General features: G+C 45.2%; 1 protein-coding gene across 5 annotated transcripts in view; it reads right to left on the bottom strand.

The window, feature by feature from the left end:
• The window catches only part of LOC108940135 (microtubule-associated serine/threonine-protein kinase 1-like), a 54,992-nt gene extending 35,196 nt beyond the window's left edge, over window positions 1-19,796 (bottom strand). For 2 of the 5 annotated variants that reach the window (XM_018762071.2, XM_018762072.2), the window contains exons 1-2: window positions 18,680-19,796; window positions 12,918-12,949 (exon numbers count right to left, since the gene is read on the bottom strand). In XM_018762071.2, coding sequence (XP_018617587.2) covers window positions 12,918-12,949; window positions 18,680-18,718 — 71 coding nt within the window. In that variant the 5' untranslated portion in view covers window positions 18,719-19,796. Of the gene's footprint in view, window positions 1-9,848; window positions 10,272-12,917; window positions 12,950-13,462; window positions 13,508-18,679 lie in introns of those variants that run through there. The other 3 variants (XM_018762073.2, XM_018762074.2, XM_029246788.1) reach the window with 2 other exon arrangements.
• Between the last annotated feature and the right edge of the window lie 266 nt (window positions 19,797-20,062).

Genomic DNA, 20,062 nt, shown 5'->3' with positions numbered 1-20,062 from the left:
AGTTGTGCAATGATGGTAATGACCCATGTGACACAGTAATGAGCAATCATCTCTGGCTGGTGGTGGCATTTGGGGGGCAGAACAGCTTGTACTTCTAAGCCTTCAGACCCAAGAAATGTATCCAGTTTGATGCTTCAGCTCAGAGAAATAGCCCTCGGAACCTGAGGATCGATACCTGCCCCAGTCCTTGCTATATTTTAGCCTTTCCTGATGCAGAAGGGACTGTCATCTGGACTCTGCCTCTACCTCCCACAGGAGATAAATTAATGGTCTTTCACCACCACCTCCCTCTTGTTCTAGGTGGTTACTTGCAATGTGGAGTTGTCAACCCTCCACCCATGGAGATGAAGGAGCTGCATATGTGACATGCTCGAGGGGGTCTGGCAACTGTTCGGGTGCGCAGAAATACGGTAAATCTAAGAACAATGAATGGAGAAAACAAGAGGCCTAGGGGTGTGTGGAGGGTGCGTGATGGCGGTTGTAAAGGATAGGGTCAGGAACAGGGTTAATAACACCCCTGCAACTGCTGCATCTCATCTCGCTCCCCACATAAGAGGGCTTTGGAGGAGGCACTGCAACGCCTGGAGATAAATGAAAACACCAGCTCCCAACATGGAGAAACATATTCACAGGCACATCAACAACAAGTGCACAGACACACAGACACACTGGGTTAACACAAGCTGGCAAGACTTGCAGAAATATACATATATATATATATGTTTTAGCTGATGCTTTTTCCTAGGCAATATACAAGCAGGTTTTCTGACTTCTCTTTCAATCTCAGAACACTTGAAAACAGCTACAATTAGGACAGCGTGTCCTCACCTTCATCACAAATACAATTCATAAGAATCCCCCCAGCAGAGTTTGCTGCCTAAGCATAACTTGTGATTTATTGCAATAGTAATTAATATTTATGATCTGTATAACACTTGCCTCATTTAAAAGGAAAAAAAAAACTACGTTATTATTATTAATGTACAGTCGTGCCCAGAAATATTGGCATCCATGCACATTTTTCAAATAATGCTAAATTTGTCATGAATTGCTGAAATTAAAAAAAATAATAATAAAAATAAACATTTTGCATCCAAATATGTATTTTTTGGTTTGAGTGGGAAAAAAAACAAGAAAGCTGAATAATTTCCTAAATCTTAGCTTATTCCATGGGAAATACTAAAATGGCCCGGACAATGTTATTGGCACCTTCTACAAGTAGTTATAAATAAATAGATATCAAGCAGGTGGTTCTCTTCTGCTTTGCAACTGAACTCATCTATGGCAAGCTACTGATGCCTGCAATACAAAAATCACTCAGAATTATCCTGTTTTGTGTTGCCATGGACACACTAATGAGCATGGAGAAAACAAAGAAAACCAAAGAACTGTCTGAGGAGGTCAGACATAACATTGTAGCCAAGAATGGAAACTCTCAACACTACAAGTCCTTCTCTACAGACCTTGATGTTCCAGATCAACAGTACGTAAAGTTAACAAGAAGTTTGTGATGCTATAGCCAACCTTTCTCGACGTGGCCACAAGATAAGATTATGATTATTATGATTAATAACATGATTAAAGACTGCAGTGAAGGATTACTAGAATGGTGGAGAAGACACTTCCATGAACTGGCACGTAGATTCAAGATGACCTTCAGACACATGGTAGGGCGGTTTCAACTCACACCATCCATTGCCATCTCAGTGAAATGGGGTTAGTCACGAGCAAAAATTTTGAACAGCTGAATATTGAAAATCGATGGCAAACCAAAGAAATGCATATGTTGGCAGCAAAATATTTTTTTGTAACGTGAAGTTTTCTCTGAAAAAATGTCGCACTATTTCAGAACTGTGCACGGGTGCCAATATTTCTGGCCTTACTATTTAACTATTTAGCAGGCTTGCTGCTCACTAAAAAAAGCAGCCACTGCTTCCTGAGATTTTGCTTTTCATTTGGCAGTGGACTGTGGTTAGACTCTGTCTGACAGAGACTTTGATGGAGTCAAAGAGGTCAAAGGCTGACACAGGCAGAAACACTCTGCAGTCAACTGACCCCTAAAACAATCCCTGTGACCCCACCAAGCAGGCTAGGCTCAATGGCAAAAACACAAACTTTACTGAAAAGGACCAGTCTCTCTCATCCCAAATGGAGTCTTAAACCACAGTGACACCATGTCAGAGATGATTTTTTGGTGGTGGTAGCGTAATGATATAACAATGTAGTATCCTCATGCATTAAGTGGCAAAAACTACAACAATCTGTGAGGTAACGAATAACAATAAGAAGGTAACACTGGTGCCTCACACCTCCTACTCTGTGGCTTTCAGAAGTGGAGTCTTCACATTCTCCCCATGTTCATGTGGGTTTCCTCTGGATGCTCCAAAATACTTGCCACAGTATAGAAACATGTTTCATGTAAACTGGTGACTCTAGATTGCCCAGTCTATTATGCTTGTGTGATTGCTCTGAATGAACTGGTGTGCCACTATCACCATCATCATCATATTTCTGTAAAGCACAAGGCCAGAGTCATATGACCGTAAATCCTTGGGGAATCAGTCAAATTCCTCAACTGAATCCAATGCAATATCTGTTAAAAGGTCTGTGATTTGTTGTCCCTTAACATTTTCCAAAGAATGGGACAGAATGGAAGAGATTTAGATGAAGAGCAAAAACTGCCAGCCAACTGCAGACTAGCTAGTAAAAATTTCCCTACGCAGATATGCAAATTGGACCAATTCCAACTTTGGTAGCGATGTCTCTCCAAAGACAGCCACAGCTGTAATTGCCGCCAAAGTTTTTCCACAGAGTACCGACTTAAAGGTGAATATTTTGCATAACATGTTTGGATTTTTCCTTGGGGTTTTTTTTTTTTTTGCTGAGATTGAACTTTTTTCACATATTAATGCGTTCAACCTGACCATACAAGTTCTTATTAAAATATTCACAGGAAAATCTCATTTGTAATTCAGAAAACAGGACATTTGTGGAAGGGGATGAGTACAGAGAAGTATATAAATAAATATTGGTCTTTGTCTGTACATATGTGCGCAGGTACATACATATGCATGTGTGATTCTGAATGTGTGCAAATCAAGAGCATGCTAATGGGAAATAAATGGCAGGTTATCAGCCATTCCCGGTTTGAACAGCACATGTTTACTTGGACCGCTGCTCCTCTGCATACCAGAAAGCAGGAAAGAGTCCAGGAGTGTAGGTGCAGGGGAAGGAGGTGAAGTGCAGTAGTTCACACACACTCATTGGGCAGCACTACCATCACTTTTAGTTGCATTTTTGTGTTTATTTGTTCATTCATTCATCCATCCATTTGGCTGACACCCTTGTCCAAGGTAACTTGGAGTGTTTCTTCCACGCTGTTTTTTTTGCCATCTTATTCGAGGACTATTTTGTGCAATTACCAAACACAGGCAGAGATGGCATGAAAGAAGAATGGAATGGAAGAAAACATCAGGCACCAATATACTTTAAGGAATTGGTCATATTCACTTCATTTGCATTTTACAGCTGCTTTCAAAAAAGGCTGACAACTATGCACCAAAAGGGAACCTTGAAAATGACTCAAAAACATTTATTCATTCATTTGGCAGATGCTTTTCTCCAACGCGACATATAACTCAGAACAAACAAAAGTGCATTTCATCAACAGATGGAGCGATACAGATGCAGACGTGATTCTTGAAGTACAGCCAATTAGTCCAACACCAGCATTTTTGCTAGTATACATTACACAAATAGCTCTATGTAAAATTCATAGGGAGCAAGCCATTTTTAAAGAGATAAGACCATCCAAATAGCTATAGGTCAGTCTCCCAGTTGAGTGCATTAACACCACAGAAATAAAAAGAATGCAAGTTAAAATGTTCACACCTTTGAGGTAGGACTCTGAAAAAAGAATCTCTACACGGTGGCTCCAAGTAAATCTGACACCTGCATGAATGTCAGCCATGCAGCAGAATCTACTGCAGGTGTACATGTTTGTGCTTGGATCCGAGACACAACTATCAAGTCGAGCGAAGGCAGGTTGAAGACTGCGATGAGAGACTATGCTGAGTCACTGGGCGGGATGAAAGACAAGGCCTTCAGGTCATTAACCGTGCTGATGGCTGGGATTCAGGCCTAGAGCTGCTGTTCAATTTGGATAAAAGCACCAATGAAGACAAAACATTAAAACAGCCATTGTAAACATTAGTGAGTATAAACTGTGTGGGCAAAAGAACAGTGCGGTTGTAGAATTGCTACCTTCTAATGCCTTACATGCAACACTGAGTTCCATTATATGTCAGCTATAAAAGAGGTCTGACAAAACTCATTTTTCGATCCGAGCTTCTAAAGAAACAGCCGACCAAGTTTAAAAGAGGTCAAATAGTCAGCGTCAGTCACAAAAAGTGGTACGTTAAGTTGGCATAGGGAACAGTGTCATAAATCATGACACCATATGTCAAACGAGATAAATCTGCATCAAAAATGAGGAACAGTGGCCATGAGTCAAAGCTCTCCAGCAGGGATATATGAATAATGATAACAGCTAAAACCACAAAATCATCGCTTGGAAAGTTCAATCACCACCTCTGTCTCAATCAAAACTGTGTACTGCGAGATTCACAGAGCTGCTATGGCTACAGCTCTTGTATCCAAGGCCACTGTGCAAAAACACATCATGTGGAGTAAACATTACAGAACCAAGAGCCCTGAACGGTGGAAGAATAACAGTCTCATGATTTGTTTGAGTCTTGATCCCACACCCAGACGCTTTTCTGTTTGGGAAAGCCTGAGCATGTCTTCAGTGCAAGGTCTGCTGCCAGCTGTTAAATACATGGGTGAAATCAGTGATTTTGAGGGCAATCATCTCATGGTGGGTCATCAATCCAGCAACTGCTTTGCATGGTCGACTAATGGCCAAGGGATATGGAGCCACTTCAGCCATGCCAGATATACTGTGTGAAGCAGATGCCCTTCCTTCACATTGTTCCCATTTTTCCAAGACCACAGCACCCCTGTCAACACAGCCATGAAGACTGAGGTGTGGACTCATGATTACAAAGAACTCCTCAAACAGCAAAACATATTGACAGGACCTAGATTTGAAACCCACTTCCTGCTATAGTACCCTTGATCAGGGCACTTACCCTAAACAGCTCCAGGTAAAATTACACAATTGTCAGGATACTTACTATAATTTACATTTATACATTATAAGTCGCTTTGGGGATAAGCATCACCTAAGTGAATGAATACAAATTCTGTGCGGAGAACATTTACACTTTCTGGATCCCACAAAGAACAGGCAGCTTTCCTTCTTGAATAATTGCGCAGTAGTGCACTACCCACAGCGGAGGATGTCTTGTTGTGCGACTCCATTCCCAGAATGATCAAAGCCATTCTCAAGCCAAGGGTCGCCCCTACTTGCTTGAGGTTTCTATACATATATGTAATAAAGGCATTTGACATGTTGGGTTATTACAGATTCCATCACATGGAGGAAGAAACATGGCGTGAGATGGGGATGTGTGAATCTGCTACCAGGAGGCGCTCGTGGTGATAAGTGTAGCCGACTCCTGTCACATGGGTGCTTGTTGCTATGCAACACAGCACGCAGGAGACGCAAACACAACTTACAGAGGTTTTGCAAGGAATCTTCAGAGCTGGAGGAGGGGAGCTGAGGGTAATTAAAAAAAAGGACCAGCTGTGCATGGTGGGGACATTGTAATGGTGACCGAGAAGAATGACAGACGGGAGGAACAGGGACGAAAATCCTTAACTGTAACCTGCCCACCTTCCATTTGAAAGCCTTGCTCATTTCCCACCCTGAACAGCACTGCTACTCAGTCAGTATTTATCTGCTTCACATCAAGTGTCCTTGTTTAACTTCACAACTAGCTAAAATGCTCCTCTCCCCTCTTGGAAAAAGTACACAGGGTCCCTAGTGGTCCGAGGCAGCCGCAGGGTGTTTTCGGTTGATTCGAGTCGGAGCTCGTTCCCCACGGACCCCCTCCTGACCCCATTACACACACATCACCCACTTCCCATCTGGCGCACATCAAAATTGAGAAGGAGCTCTCTGACACCAAGGGGCAACACACTCAAGCACACTGTTGTCGCCTTTCTAGAACAATCACATGGCACAACCATGATTTTGACCTACTTAATGGTTGCCAGTTGGGCTGAATAATTGAGCAGCAAGTGAGGGAGGAAGCACTGACTAATTCAAATTGCAGAGAAGCCTCACACATTGTCATACAGCTACTTTCTCCATAACTTTGGGTGGCTGCTACACCGACCTGTAACTTTGTTTATGGAATCGTATTCATCTTCATCACAATCTATTACATTTACATTCATTCGGTAAATGATTTTCTCCAAACTGACTCAGAATAAACAAAACTGTGTCCCACAACAAATAAAGGGCTTTGGATATGCACAAATGGTATTTTCTATGAGACGTATGTCACGTTGGAGAAAAGCATCTGCTAAATGAATAAATGTAAATGGATACAGACATGAGTGTTAAAGCAAAGCCAGTTTGTCCGATGCCGCCATTTCCGACGGCAGACATCACACAGTAGCGGCCTGTGGAACTGAGTATGGTAGGAAATGAAGAGACAGTTGTGACAGATAGTGTGATAGACATTGATGGTGTTGTTCGGAGAGCAGGTGAGAAGTAGGTCTGAAAGTGATGTGTTCCGAGAACCTTCAAGAAGGCTAAAATGGATTCTGCAGGTCTTACAGTAAGGGCAATGTAAATATTAAATGTTATTTAGCTACATTGGTATGAAGGTTTTCATCCTTGCTCACACTGCACCAGTTGAAGACTATTTACTTATCTGCGTGAAAGCCTGCAGATACAAAAGGCATAAGCAGACATAAATGTGCCCAAATTAATTTAAAATTAATTGCTAATTTCAAGCGAAGATGGTTCTCTGATCCGTGTAGCTCACAACATGGCACAGGCCTAGCATTCCTCTTAAACCGAAGGTCACTTGGAGCTGATCAAATCCTCTTACAGGTCTTGACTGTCAAACCGAAGGCTGGATATCGAATGGTGAGACCTGCTGCAGAGTCCCAGCAGAGTCCAGATCCATACGTGAGCCTCGGTACTGCCGCCTCCCTTCCTCTCCCTCCTCTGTCAATAGATTGGATGAGCTGCTGGACAAGAGGAGATGAATGTCCTTTTCTCTGCTCGGCCTGAGTGGCACATCTCAGGAAGGCAGATGTTTACCTCACATGCAGACTTCACTCCTGGGAGAGACACACCTGGGCTCAACCTGAACTCAAAGCCAGGGGAGGGTGAGTCCTGGTCTCTGTCTCCCTCCCTCCCTCCCTACCACACACACACACACACACACACACACACACACACACACACACACACGAGGCTTTCTCACATACAGACTGACCAGCAGCACAGAGACACACCCAACCAGGCTGGAACAAGAAGGCACCCACAGACAGTCTGGACTGCATAATGACAATGCAGGAGAAAGAGGATACATGCTTCTAAAATAAAGCAGGGTAGCTGCAAAAAGGGTTTGGAAGAAATCTAACAATAATGCCCCTGATATTGCCACTGACAGATGGGGTACAGGGAGGACCTCTGTGGTCAAAGTAGTCCCACGGTGACAGTGCGATTTAAGCAAAGTAAGCAAAAATGAGCCCACATGGGTCTCACAAGAGCCCTGTATGTATCAACTCGTGACCCCTTCACTGGCCCAGCTACAGGCAAACAAGTGTGAGGCTGTGTGTGCTGGCACCATAATTTTGGTAAACAGAAGTCTTGAATTAATGAAAACCATTAATACAGAAGAGGTAAATATAGGGATATAATTTTTTCATCTATCTGTTCATTGTATGTAACAGCTTGGTTAAATCTGGGTCACTGTGGTCCAGAGGCTATTCCAGAAGAGCAAGGTATGAGGTACACTGTGGATGGGTCTCCAGTCTACCTTATGGCAATTACCACACACATTCACTCACATATACAAACACTACATGCTATTTAGAGTCACCAAATAAAACATGTCTATGGACTGTGGGAGGAAACCAGAGTACCTAGAGGAAACCCACACAAACGCAGGGAAAACATGCAAACTATAAACAGACAAAGCCAGTTTCAAGCCCACGTTCAATCCCACAGCCCAGGAGGTGTGAAGCAGCAGCGCTATCATTTTTTTATATGCTAATATATGACACATTTAACACATTTTTATATAGAGTTCCAAATACCAACAAGTGTTACTGCCACCTGCTACTTACTACTAGCCTCCAGCACCAGTACACTGTCCAGACTCTCTCTGCACTGGTAAACGAAAGTGAGACACACACTGAGGGGGACAAGGGTGTTGAGGGTGAAGACAGACAGTCTGTGGTGAAACTGGGGAAAACCTGATATTTGGAGTTCGGTTCTGATTAAAAAAATAATAAAATTATTAAATAATAGTAATAATTTAGGCTCAGAGAGACATCTCCTTCTCTCTTTCACACCTCTCCACTGCTTCGAGCACGTTTCTCTCACCAGTGAAAAAATAGGACGAGACAGCCAAATTTGAATGTATACACCCTCTCTCTCTCTCTCTCTCACACACACACACACACACACACACACACACACACACACACACACACAAATATAGGTGCTCACAATCACATCCATACTTGTTTAAATGAGTCTGGACACACTGACTCTCACTTCAGCGTTATAAATAATTCCTAGCCCCGCCTAAGCGAAGCTCAAGAATATCTGAAAGACACCCATCATTAACTTCGCCAAAAGGTAAGATAAAAATGTACAAACACACACATAAAATACACATAACAACCGAAACCTGAATCCAACCAAAATATGCTGTGTTTACAAGTGCAGCACAGCATATGCATGAAATGTCTATAAAAGCCAAAAAACAGGGATTTGTGGAGAGACCTGGTGAGGCAGGGTACTGTGATGGAGCAGTGGATGGCAGCTCCTTATCGCTGCACACACACCTGCTAGTGTTCACGCCGCAGGCGTGTGGCCAGAGAGGACGCTGCTGAATCCACGTGCTCCCCTCCATGGGGATGAGGGTGACAGGCTGCAGGGGCTTCGTTGCCAGGGCGCAGGAGTCCCACCCCTCCATCTTAACGTGGCCTCAGACTGCAGTCGCGCGCGCACGCACGCACGCACACACACACACACACAGCTGATGATACAGCACTTACACAGCTGGCATTACTCCACAGAAGTCCATGACACAGCATTTGTGCCAGGAGCCAAAGGCCCAGCTAGAACACACACTGGCCCTTCTCTGGCATTACCGTACACTCCACACACACCCACCCACCCACACACACACAGCCACAAAGAGGAGATTGACATACGCTCCATCTCCACAGAGTGTGAAACACACACAGAGATCAGTAGCATCAGTGGCCACTCACGTACACAACTCCAGAGAGGGAAGCAGAGGTTTGCGCTCTGGCACATGAATCACAACGACATGTTTTACAAACATCAAAAGGCAGATAGCACGCACAGACGGCGGGCTGAGCGAACCACGAGTGCAGCCGTTCGGTCTCACACTGTACACACGCTGGGAGGCTTGCGTAGAAATTCTGAACATGCACACACATACACACACGCACTGGCATGCACGCAGTTCTAAAAAAATCGACCACACAAGAAAAGGGCGGTGGGAAGGTAGCCACTGGAGGAAGACAGGGCGCCATGAAGGATGGCACGCATCACAGCAAAAACACAGTCACGGGCCAGACCAATAGACGTGCGTTCAGCTGGGAGGAGAGAGAGGGGGTAACGGAGGTGTAAACAAAGTGCTATTTTTTTTTTTTTTTTTTACCTCTTAGTGCGTCGGAACATGATGCCGTTGCAGGAGCGCAGCCCTCAGAGTCGCGGACAGCCGAGCGTACGCACACTGGCAGTTAAGATGCAGCGGGTTCTGTCCAAAATGGCATCGCGGCACTGTCTCTCCGGCGATGCAGACCTGAGCTAGCAAGCGCGCGTGAGCCAGCCAGCCAGCCAGCGAGTGAGTGAGTGAGTGAGTGAGTGTGCGTCTGTCTACGAGAGCATGGCAGGAGGGATATCAGCCCAAAGACAGAGACGAAGAAGCTGGACCAACTGCCTTCTCCATCCGACTGGAAATCTGAGCAGAAAAAAAGCTCAGGTGGAGAGCCCTGGGTCTGTTCTCAGGGGTGAAGTGCCAAAACAGGAAGGATAGAGCCGCCAGAAAGAAGGGAAGAAATCACAGCAAGACTGTCCATGTGTGCCCGCCTCCGTGTGTGTGTGTGTGCACGTGCATGTGCACGAGCACACTCACTGACGTTTAAACACACATCTCAAGCTGAACGTGGAGACTCATGTAAATAAGAATGACAAGGATGCAGCGAATGGGCTGAAGGCGGTGAGCCAGAAGGAGAGAGAGGAACAGAGACCACAGAGACACGTAGGAAAAAAAGAGAGAGAGAAAGAGTGAGAAAAGGAGGATTATGGTGATGCTTGTTTGCAGGTGGAAGGGATGGAAGGGGATTGCTAGAGGGTGGACTAAGGAGCGTAATGAAGTCAGCTCCGAACATCTCGCACGGCCATTAAGAAAAGTTTCATTCCTACAATGAATTTTTACTGGTGTTTCAGCACCTGTTTTGTGAAGGATCAGAGCAAAGACACATGAAAATGTCCACTGAGGAACACAAAGTGTAGCTAAAGGTGACTTCAGCAACAGCACAAAATCTTCCTGTAATGGACAGCAGAACAGTAATAAAAAAAATAGATGAGGAAGAGAGAGCTGTGAATCTAAGTGTTAATGTGTGGTGAAATACAGTATATCAGCATTGCTGCCTGTGTAGGTGAATGTATTGAGCCACAGATGCACATGTATAAATGGCACTGGACACAGGATGAGAAATATGACAGGCTGCTGATAGGTCAACTCAGGTCAGACAGGCTCAGATCTGAGAGGGTTTGAAAACAGCCGAAGGCTCAACTCCTATGCTTTGCCTCCACTGCCAATCACTGCCCTGCCCTGCTGAAGCATGGGCCACGCTAGGGCAGGAGAGGTGAAAGGTCAGCATGGGGTGGAAGGCAGACCCCAACTGCGAGCTCTTAAGCGCTGGGATCAGTAGGACACAAAGGAAACACTGAGACATAACAGATGTGTTCCTCTGTCTCTCGGGCCATCTGTCCACCATGCGGACAGGTATTACCCATGAACAGCAGACGTCCCGACTGAGGATGTCCAGAGATTATGATGACACTAATCCCCAGCACATCCCAACGCCTCTGCACCAGGAGGAAGGCAGATAAGGAAAACTCCAGTTCTTCACACACTGCTTCGCAGAGGCTCAGTGACCGCACAAATAAACCCAAAAAATAAACCCTATATCGCCATACCATTATTTCATGCCTTCATTACTAACTCAATAAATTATTCAACCATGCATATAAAAATACTTCTAGGCATCATTTCATGAACATAAATTTATTTGTGAATATATTTCAAAGCTGAAGAGAATTTTAAGTCATTCTTTTGCATAATAACTCAGCAAATGCACTCAGCGTGCAATGTGAAGTTTTACTCCCTCAATTTTACCCCCAGACAGTTAATGCTCTAACTACTGGGCCACTTTTCTCTCAAAATACTCTACACCGGCATCCACTTTCTCTCAACAAAAGGCTTCCCAGAACACAAATTAAAAGAACATATATAAAAAACCAACAAGTACCCAAAAGAGAAAGTCTATCTCAAGGATAATGCAAAGAGATACAAACCTCTCTACTTGACAAAATAAAACTAGGACAAAAATACACTGATGCACCAGAAGGAAACTGCAGGTTTGTGTCCAGGCTTGTGACTTCTGCAGCAATGGACCACATGAAGAAGCAGACTACAGAGATCCTCCAGATCCACAACGGTACTGAAGAGGAGAGGTTCAGGACCATGGTCAGCGCCCGAGGCGGCCATGCGTTCAACAGCAGGATCTCACTGGGGTTCCCCCCCTTCTTCATCCACACAGGCCTGGACATGACAAAGGACCCACCACTGTCACTCTGTTTCCCCATGTGCTCAGGAGAATATTAAATACCATCATTCACTTTAAATGATGGATTGTACTGCTCACACCTTATGATTAATGGGGTCTCGGTGCTTATCTATATTTGCAAAATATGGTATATAAATCTAGGGTCCTGAGGACATAAAATGGCTGAATCATAGGGTATTACTCTATTTTCATATCCTTTCATCTATGACACAGTTATTAGACAATGTAGTAGTATATTTTTTTTTTTTAATAAAACTGAACATGCACTGTTCTTGTACAAGTTCCACTTTAGTGTTTCACCCTCTTTTTTCTGTTTTAAACTTTTGCTATTAGGCTTTGTGCTTTGATGTTATACAGAATGTTATACTGCAGCTACACGGTAAAGGACATCATATTTCAACACAACTGGACTGACTGATTGAACCATGTTTAAGAGTCACATACTTACTAACTAACCCTACTTTTTCCACTGTTGAAACAAAGTAGCAGCCCAGTTGCAGATGGTGCTCGGAAGCACCAAGTGCTGAGAAAACTCAAAGTAACTGGGGGGGGAGGAGGGAGGAAAGAAAGAAAAAAAAAAAAAAAAAAATCTATGCTATTTACTGGGAAATATCCAGAATAGATTTATTTTCCATACGATATTTAGCACGTTTCAATGTGGTCTTTACGCAATCCAGCTGGTGCCTTTATAGTCGTCACTAATTTCAAGGTTTCAGAGCAGTTTCATTAGGGTGTTTTTATCCTACAATGAAGTCATTGTTGATGGTGAACCGGAGGACTGCATTCAGAACAACCGCGATGCAGTAAATAGGTTTATTTTACCAGTTGTGATGCAACACATTCCAGTTTCCCACCTCCCGACAGGTACGCACCTGCTGCTTTTTCGAGGCAGAGGAAGCTCCTTCTGGAAGAGAGCAAAGAAGAGAACACAAGGTTAGATCTTCTGGGACCAGCAAAGCATCTACCACCAACGCTCTACAACAGGGCAATGTCAGGCCAGCCTCAGGACCTCCTCAAATTCAGGAGTCTGACAGGAAGGAGAAAGCAGTGTTACACCACACACCATGTGTTTGATGTCAACCAGCAATCATACAATATTTCAGTTCCTTTCCATAGACTCTAGTGACACCAGTAATATCAGAGATGTTCATATTGGACTGGAAGACAAAAAAACTATGTGATGGACAACTGTTAATCTCTGTTACCCTGAACGGCTACAGAAAAGGTCAACAAAAAGAGCTGCAATTAAGCACATAGAACTAAATGTTGCCACTACGAGCCTTGGTCCTGTCTATTTCCGCGGTACCCTTGATCAAGCCAGGTAGGCACTTACCCCAAGTTTTTTTGGTAAATTACCAGTCTGTATAGATGAGTCAAGAGCTATAAGCTGCTTTCAGTAAAAGTTTTACTCACTCACACAATGCATGTGCTGCATTCGGGCCCAGGCGCTCCACGACTCTCACTGAAAGGGAAAGTTACATGCAACTCATCACGATTGTTTAGTGGTTGAGCTTAGTGGGTGTGGCCTCATTTCTGCTCATCACAGCCAAGATCATCAAATTACTAGGGATGTATCCACTCATAAAATGTACTTGATTTATTATACTTACCTGCTATTTTTGAGTGCATTTATACCATTTATGAGGTAAATGGTTGGTCATGTTATATCAGTATAACACACATAATTAAATTATGCATTTATTTGGGAGTAAAAACTAGGAGGTGACACTGCATCCCCCAAGGCAGAATTCCCAAGGCCTCCTCATGACCTTGACTTGCATGGAAGCTGCTTATCCCCACTGTACATATATCGCAGAGATCCCCAAAGGAAATAAAGATTAATAATGGTCCTGTTCATGGAGAACCAGGAAATACCTGCACTACAGGAATAACAGGCACACAACAAAAGAGGCTCTACCACACTGCACCACAATAGCATGGGAAGAGGAAGTCACATTCACAGGGGTTCACTGAACAAAGTGAGCCTCTTCCCCACCCAGAGCCAGGGGGCGCTCCGAGTCGACCTGCAGCCCTGCTCCCTCCCTCCCATGTCCCAGCAGGCCGGAAGCATGGCATTGTAACTAAAGGGAGAGGGGCTTTCACCGAAAAGAAGGAACGGAAGGAACCAGCAAGTCAGCTGATCTCACTGCTGACGCTGTGCGCTCACATTGGTTTAATGCGGTGTGTACAAACAACTTCTTCTGGAAAATCTGCCCTCATTTTTTTTGCCTGTCTCTTCTTGGAAAAGGATGGTAATCTAGCAGGTACAGAATTTTCATTATTTTTGTAATATAAGAGTAGTAGCTTATGACACAGGGTGTTACCAAATACACTCAGGTTAAGACCTCTCTTAAGGGCACAAGAGAAATTACTTAGATGTCAGCTTGAAATCTTTCTGTCGTAAGCAGAGCCCGTTTACCTCTCTTCTACACTATTACATCCGAATACACTGTAAGCACAACATATCTTTTGTTATTACAAACCCCCAAGGCTGCAGATTCTTTCTAGTTATACTCTTATTGAAATGTTGCTTTGCTGATGCATTTCTACAAAACAACCAAGAATTTTACATAACTATATAATTTACTGGTGAAATTTAGGTATAATACCTTGCCAAAGGGTGCAACAACTGTCCCCCTGCTTGGACTTTAATTGGTAACATTTAGCGAAAAAAAATCCATGTAATGTGTCATGCTGCACCATGGTACCCCAGAAGACAGGGTACATTCTGCTATGACCACTACCACCCACCATGACCTCTAAGAGAGATACTGAGGACTATATCAGATCGCAGATTCAAAGGCCAAGAGGCAGGGAGGCTGTGGTGGAGTGCCAGGTTCAGCCAGTGCCTGCTGTGTAGAGGGTCTGGGGTTCGAGTCCTGCTTGGGGTGCCCTACAGTGGACTAGTGCCCTGCCCTGGGTGTGTGCCCTGCACTGCTGGGCAAGGATCTGCCTCGCCGTGACCCTGCCTGGCATAAGCACTTGTTGACAATGACTGGATGCTAAAGACAAAGAAACCCATTATTTATCTTATACCTTTTCTCCAAGGTGACTTACAATATGAGGTTTGCATACTAAGCTACTCTCAATGATTTACCCATCAACACAACTGGATCATTTTTTACTGTTACAGTAAGTACCTTGATCAAGGGTTAAGTAGCGCAGAAGATGGAACTCAAACCTGGGTCTTTTGATTGCAAGGCTGCAGTTCTAACCACTACACCACCTGCTACCCATCAAAGTAAGAACACACAATGAAAATATTAATGACTGTAACCTGAGATCAGTGACAGCAGGTCACTGATAAAGTCCTTTCATGTTTCAAAAGAAAATGATTCAGCACATGAGCATAGACTATGGATTTTGAGGAAGTGCTTGGTATTTTTTTCTAGCAGCGATGACAATGACCTTTCACAGAGATCCTATATTCCATGATGCTGGTCTCAGGATTGTTCACCACTGAAGTACTATATGTGAAATGAAACAACCTGGACAGGCCCAGTATCAAAGGCCTCGCTGCTCGGTTCTTCCAAGGACATGAAACCCAATCTTCACTCAGATATGACAGAACCATACTGAAGGCAGCAATTATGGGACCATCTGTTAAAAAGCTCTTTGCCACATGTATGTGAAGATCTGGCTTCGCTGAAGCACTTGACTCTGGCCATTTCTCGGCGTTTATTCTCGATTGGCTAGATCACCATGTGAACAAGGCTTTACACCTCTTCTCTTGAGACAAACATCTTTCACACTGGTGACCTCATATCCAGGTGCACTTCACATGCTGCCAAGAACCTCTCCCTGACACTCTTGGGTGTAGTACTGTTTTTCCTCTCTGAAATGCAGTGAATTTCTTAACAGCACCTCCTCTCAGGTCAAAGGCCCCAGTATCATTTTCTTTCTTTCCATTTGATGACAGCAAGAGACCAGTTTCTCGATGGAAACAACATGGCCACCCAGATTAGACACACACAGCCATCACAGACGCATTGAGGCACTAGTGTTTAAGGACATGAATCTGATGTTTGTTGGCTCAGGTCTCAAGAGGGTCGCTGTTGTTGTGGTTTTATTGGAACAGTTCCTAAAAAATTTCCAACTGCAATACAGCTGAAGCACAATAATACTACCACTGCAACTGAGCAAAAGCACTGACTAAGCAACACGATATTAATGCAAACTATAAATTACCCATGGCTTACCCACATTTTGCTGCTTAGATATCTTTCACTGCTAGCTCACTTATAAGGACTGTTTTGTAGGGGCAACGGTGGTAGAGGTGGGATAACAATTAAGGTATTAAAACCTGGCCTATGCCAATCTCAGTGGTAAATCTCACCTGTAAGCTCTCTGCAAAACTCAGTGTTATGCAAGTTCATTGCGGTAAAGGCATGTTCTAAGAAATTAAATAGCATGGATTCAGTGGAGACAAAGACAAAGGGGTCAAATGGCTATAGTTTAAGAATTCCAGCAACAGTTGAACAATTCAATTCTCACAAGAGTGCAGCATCTGTACTTTAGGGTAAACGGCTCTTACACCAGCCATACCACTAGTGAACAAGGTACTGAAAATGCCTGGCAGGTAGACAGACAAACACTTTCAGATGCAGAATGCTGAAATAGAGAAAGTGGCTTTATTCCTGAGAAGTTATCACAATACAATGGCTTTCCACCTTTCAGGAAAAGGTGTTTGAATTCCTCTTAATGTGCAATACTGCTTTTCTGTAAAGGAAATAAGCAAGCGAGCAGTAATTTGCTGGTTCTGATATCAGGTGGCACCTTGCCGTTCCAAGCCAAAGTTACTCTGCTTAAAATGACTTCTTTCAAACCCCTCTGGCTGAGAAATTGGATTAACAACAAGCTATACATTTCTCCGGGCAGGACCATCTGCTGAGGTATGAAATATCATAACAGCCTTTGAAGAAGGCCACGAATGACGGTCTGTAGTAGGCTTGTGGAATCCTTAAATACCCACAAGCAGCGTGTGTGCCTCCAGCTCCCGATGCCACTTTTTCCTCTGCTTCTGACACCAACATGTGGGTGTGCCCAATCCTGCAGCCTCACGAGACCAAGATCCCCCCCCGCCCAGAACCTCCAAGGTGAAACCTGAGACGAAGGTTCCCTGCTGTGTCTCAGTCACTCAGCTTTAGAACCCTTTTGCTGTATTTTCTGCTAATGTTCGCAACCATATGTAATTTTTTAGCATGTGGATGCCCTATTCCCTGCTCCCCATCAGGTGAGCTTTCTTCTCTATATGCAAATGACTGAGTACTGACATTTTCAGAAAAGAAAGGCTCCCAAAGCAGACAGCAAACACAGGTAACGGAAACACCTATCAACACGGGACTTGGGTATCTGTGTCAAGAGCCAAAGGATAGCCTGGAACTACTCTAATTTGTTACCCCTCCTCCACCTACTTCCTGGCAATAATCCTTGAGAGGCTGCAATAATTAGACAGGATGACAAATAACATCCAGGGTAGACAGAGGGGAGAGTAATGCTGACGACGAATACTAAAGCATGAACCCTCCCCCTACTAAAATGAGAAATGACTCAACTATTAATGGATGCATGACTTCATGGTCTCTTCTTTGCAGCGGTCGGAAAATGCATACCACACAGTCAACTTAATTACGTGTGCCATTAGCCCAAGTGCAAATATTGGCCATATCAAGCCTGGGCAAATATGAAGAGCAGTGGACGAGGAAATGTAGCATAAACTGGACATAATCAGCTCGGGCAGCAATGATCTCGTGTCCCCCAACTCCCCTTGAGCTACAAGACACTGGCGACTTCCATCATCCTCCCTCCCGTCACAGAGCAAGGAGGCCAACTGCCAGCAGTGCTAATAAGCCTTGCCCGCCAATAAACCATGAAAGGACTGCATCCGCGTGTATGCACGCATATGTGGATGAGGGTGCGAGTTACTGATTGCGCGTGCGTGTGTGCGCGTGAGACATTAGTGACCAGAGGAGCACTCATCCCGCTGCGCGCCACAGATCCTCCCACGCTGAAGGTGAGAAGCTCGTTCCCGGAGCCGGAGGGTCGCGGCCGCTCCATCTGCGTTCCAGTTAGCGAGGCGTTGAGGACGGCCTTGTCAGCGGGAGCCGGCGGAGTCACAGGAGCCACTCAGTGCTTGTTCATTAGAGCTGACACTTCCGTTTAAGGTTCACCTCAGCCTGTCCACTGGACCATGTAAAACATTCATATTTCGCTCTGCGGTAAATAACCGAATGCCGGCTCGTTACCAAACGTCTCCAACGGCGAACGGCCACTCTTCTGCTGTTTGAGACACAATTAAATGCTGCCTGTTTCGGGGGGGAACACATGATGCAGCATCATCTGCGGCGTGTGATACAACAGAGTAAATTAACCTTTAAAATACTGCATTAACACCCAAGGGATGTGAGGGGAGTTCCGTTAAGGCACAGGCTACACACACTGTGTCTGTCTATGTGTGTTAGGGCTGGTGCATGTCAGAGCTCTCTCTCTCTCTCTCTCTCTCTCTCTCACACACACACACACACACACACACACACACACACACACACAAAGTGGTGGCTACTAACTAAGAAAACTTGTCAGTCAAGGCCGAGCAACGCAGCCCACTCACGAACACCGTGTGTGTGAGTCTCACCTGGAGCCTCCGGCGCCGAATGATGCCCGAGTCATCCATGGCAGAGGAGGAGCCGATGGCCCGATGGACCTGGTGGAGGGCGGCCCCGCGCGGACACACCCTTCTTTCCCGCCTTCAGAGGAGCGGCGCGGCCCCGACACTGAGCTCGAGCCGGAACCCGCGCGGCGCGCGCACGGACATGCCGCGTGCTGCTGCAGTAGCAACTCGCTGTGAGCAGCCCGCGAATAAATCCCGGTGTCCAAAACGGAGTTCAGGCTTATGACACTGTATTACAGTATTATACAGTGTACTGTTGTTGAATTTTATTTCGATATTTTACCCCTACGAGTAATGAGCACAAAATGCCGGGCAAACAAACTCCGACTCTGCCAGCAGTTTGGGACCGGGCGGGTCGGACGGGGGTCGCGGCACCGGTTCCGATTCCAACGGATTTCCCTCCGCTTCTTGTGCCAGTTTTTAGTTTTTATTTGGCTTTGTCATTGATGAAGAGTTAGCGCAGGACCGCCGGTATCCCCTCTCAAGCACAAACACGACTTAAATTACAAACATCTGTTTCGCCTACACCTCAGCTGTTCGTGCCCTCCTCCTGGTAACCTTTCCAGCAACGCAACGGTTAGCAACATCCCACTTGCCTCGTCTTATTCATATCTATTTGTTCGTTTAATTAGTTAATTTATTTATTTACGTATTACCATCCCCCGGAGGGTGTAGCAGCAGCAGTTTTTAAGGCACGTCCGCGCACCCCGCGTGAATGTCACACGTCGAGCACCCTCGGCACGCGCCACGCGGATGCACAGCACATAAAAAAGCACATCAACGGGTGTGCTGGGCGCGTGCGAACGCGTCCCGCTTTGCGGCAGATCCACCCTCACAGACCGTGTTTCCGCGCATGATGTCGCGCGCGCGCGCTCCCCCCCTTGTACTCTCTCGTGGAAAAAGCTCAATGCGATCGTTCTCCGTTGTAATCCAGATTTGTTTCGGCTCTGAGTTCATTCGACTCGGCGCCGCGCGGCCCGATTCCACTCCTCGCTTCGCCTCGATCGGGAAGGTGTGTTTACTCCGGAGAGCTCCTGTCCAGCGCTCGCGTCTCCGGCCTCCCACATCCCGCCGCGCGGCGCACGGGCTCCATCATTTTTAACCCGTGCGCGTCCGCACCGGCTGGGGGCGGGAGTGTGCAGCGCGCGCCTGGGGGCGAGTGGGTCGATCACCGCTTTAATACTTGGAGGAAAAAAAAAAAAAAGATGCAGGTCGCGGGAAAATGGCAGCAACACGAATTCACAAGGCGATACTCTGCAGTTGCCTCTGCAGTCAGTCCGTTAAAGTTGTGGTTTATAACGAGACACGATGCTCTGTGGTGGCTGTGTTGAAAAATGATTAAGGTTC

The sequence above is a fragment of the Scleropages formosus genome, chromosome 20 (genome assembly GCF_900964775.1).
Source record: "Scleropages formosus chromosome 20, fSclFor1.1, whole genome shotgun sequence".
Classification (NCBI taxonomy): Eukaryota; Metazoa; Chordata; class Actinopteri; order Osteoglossiformes; family Osteoglossidae; genus Scleropages; species Scleropages formosus.
The sequence above is the reverse complement of the archived record's forward strand: the minus strand, read 5'-3'. Positions and strand labels throughout refer to the sequence as shown.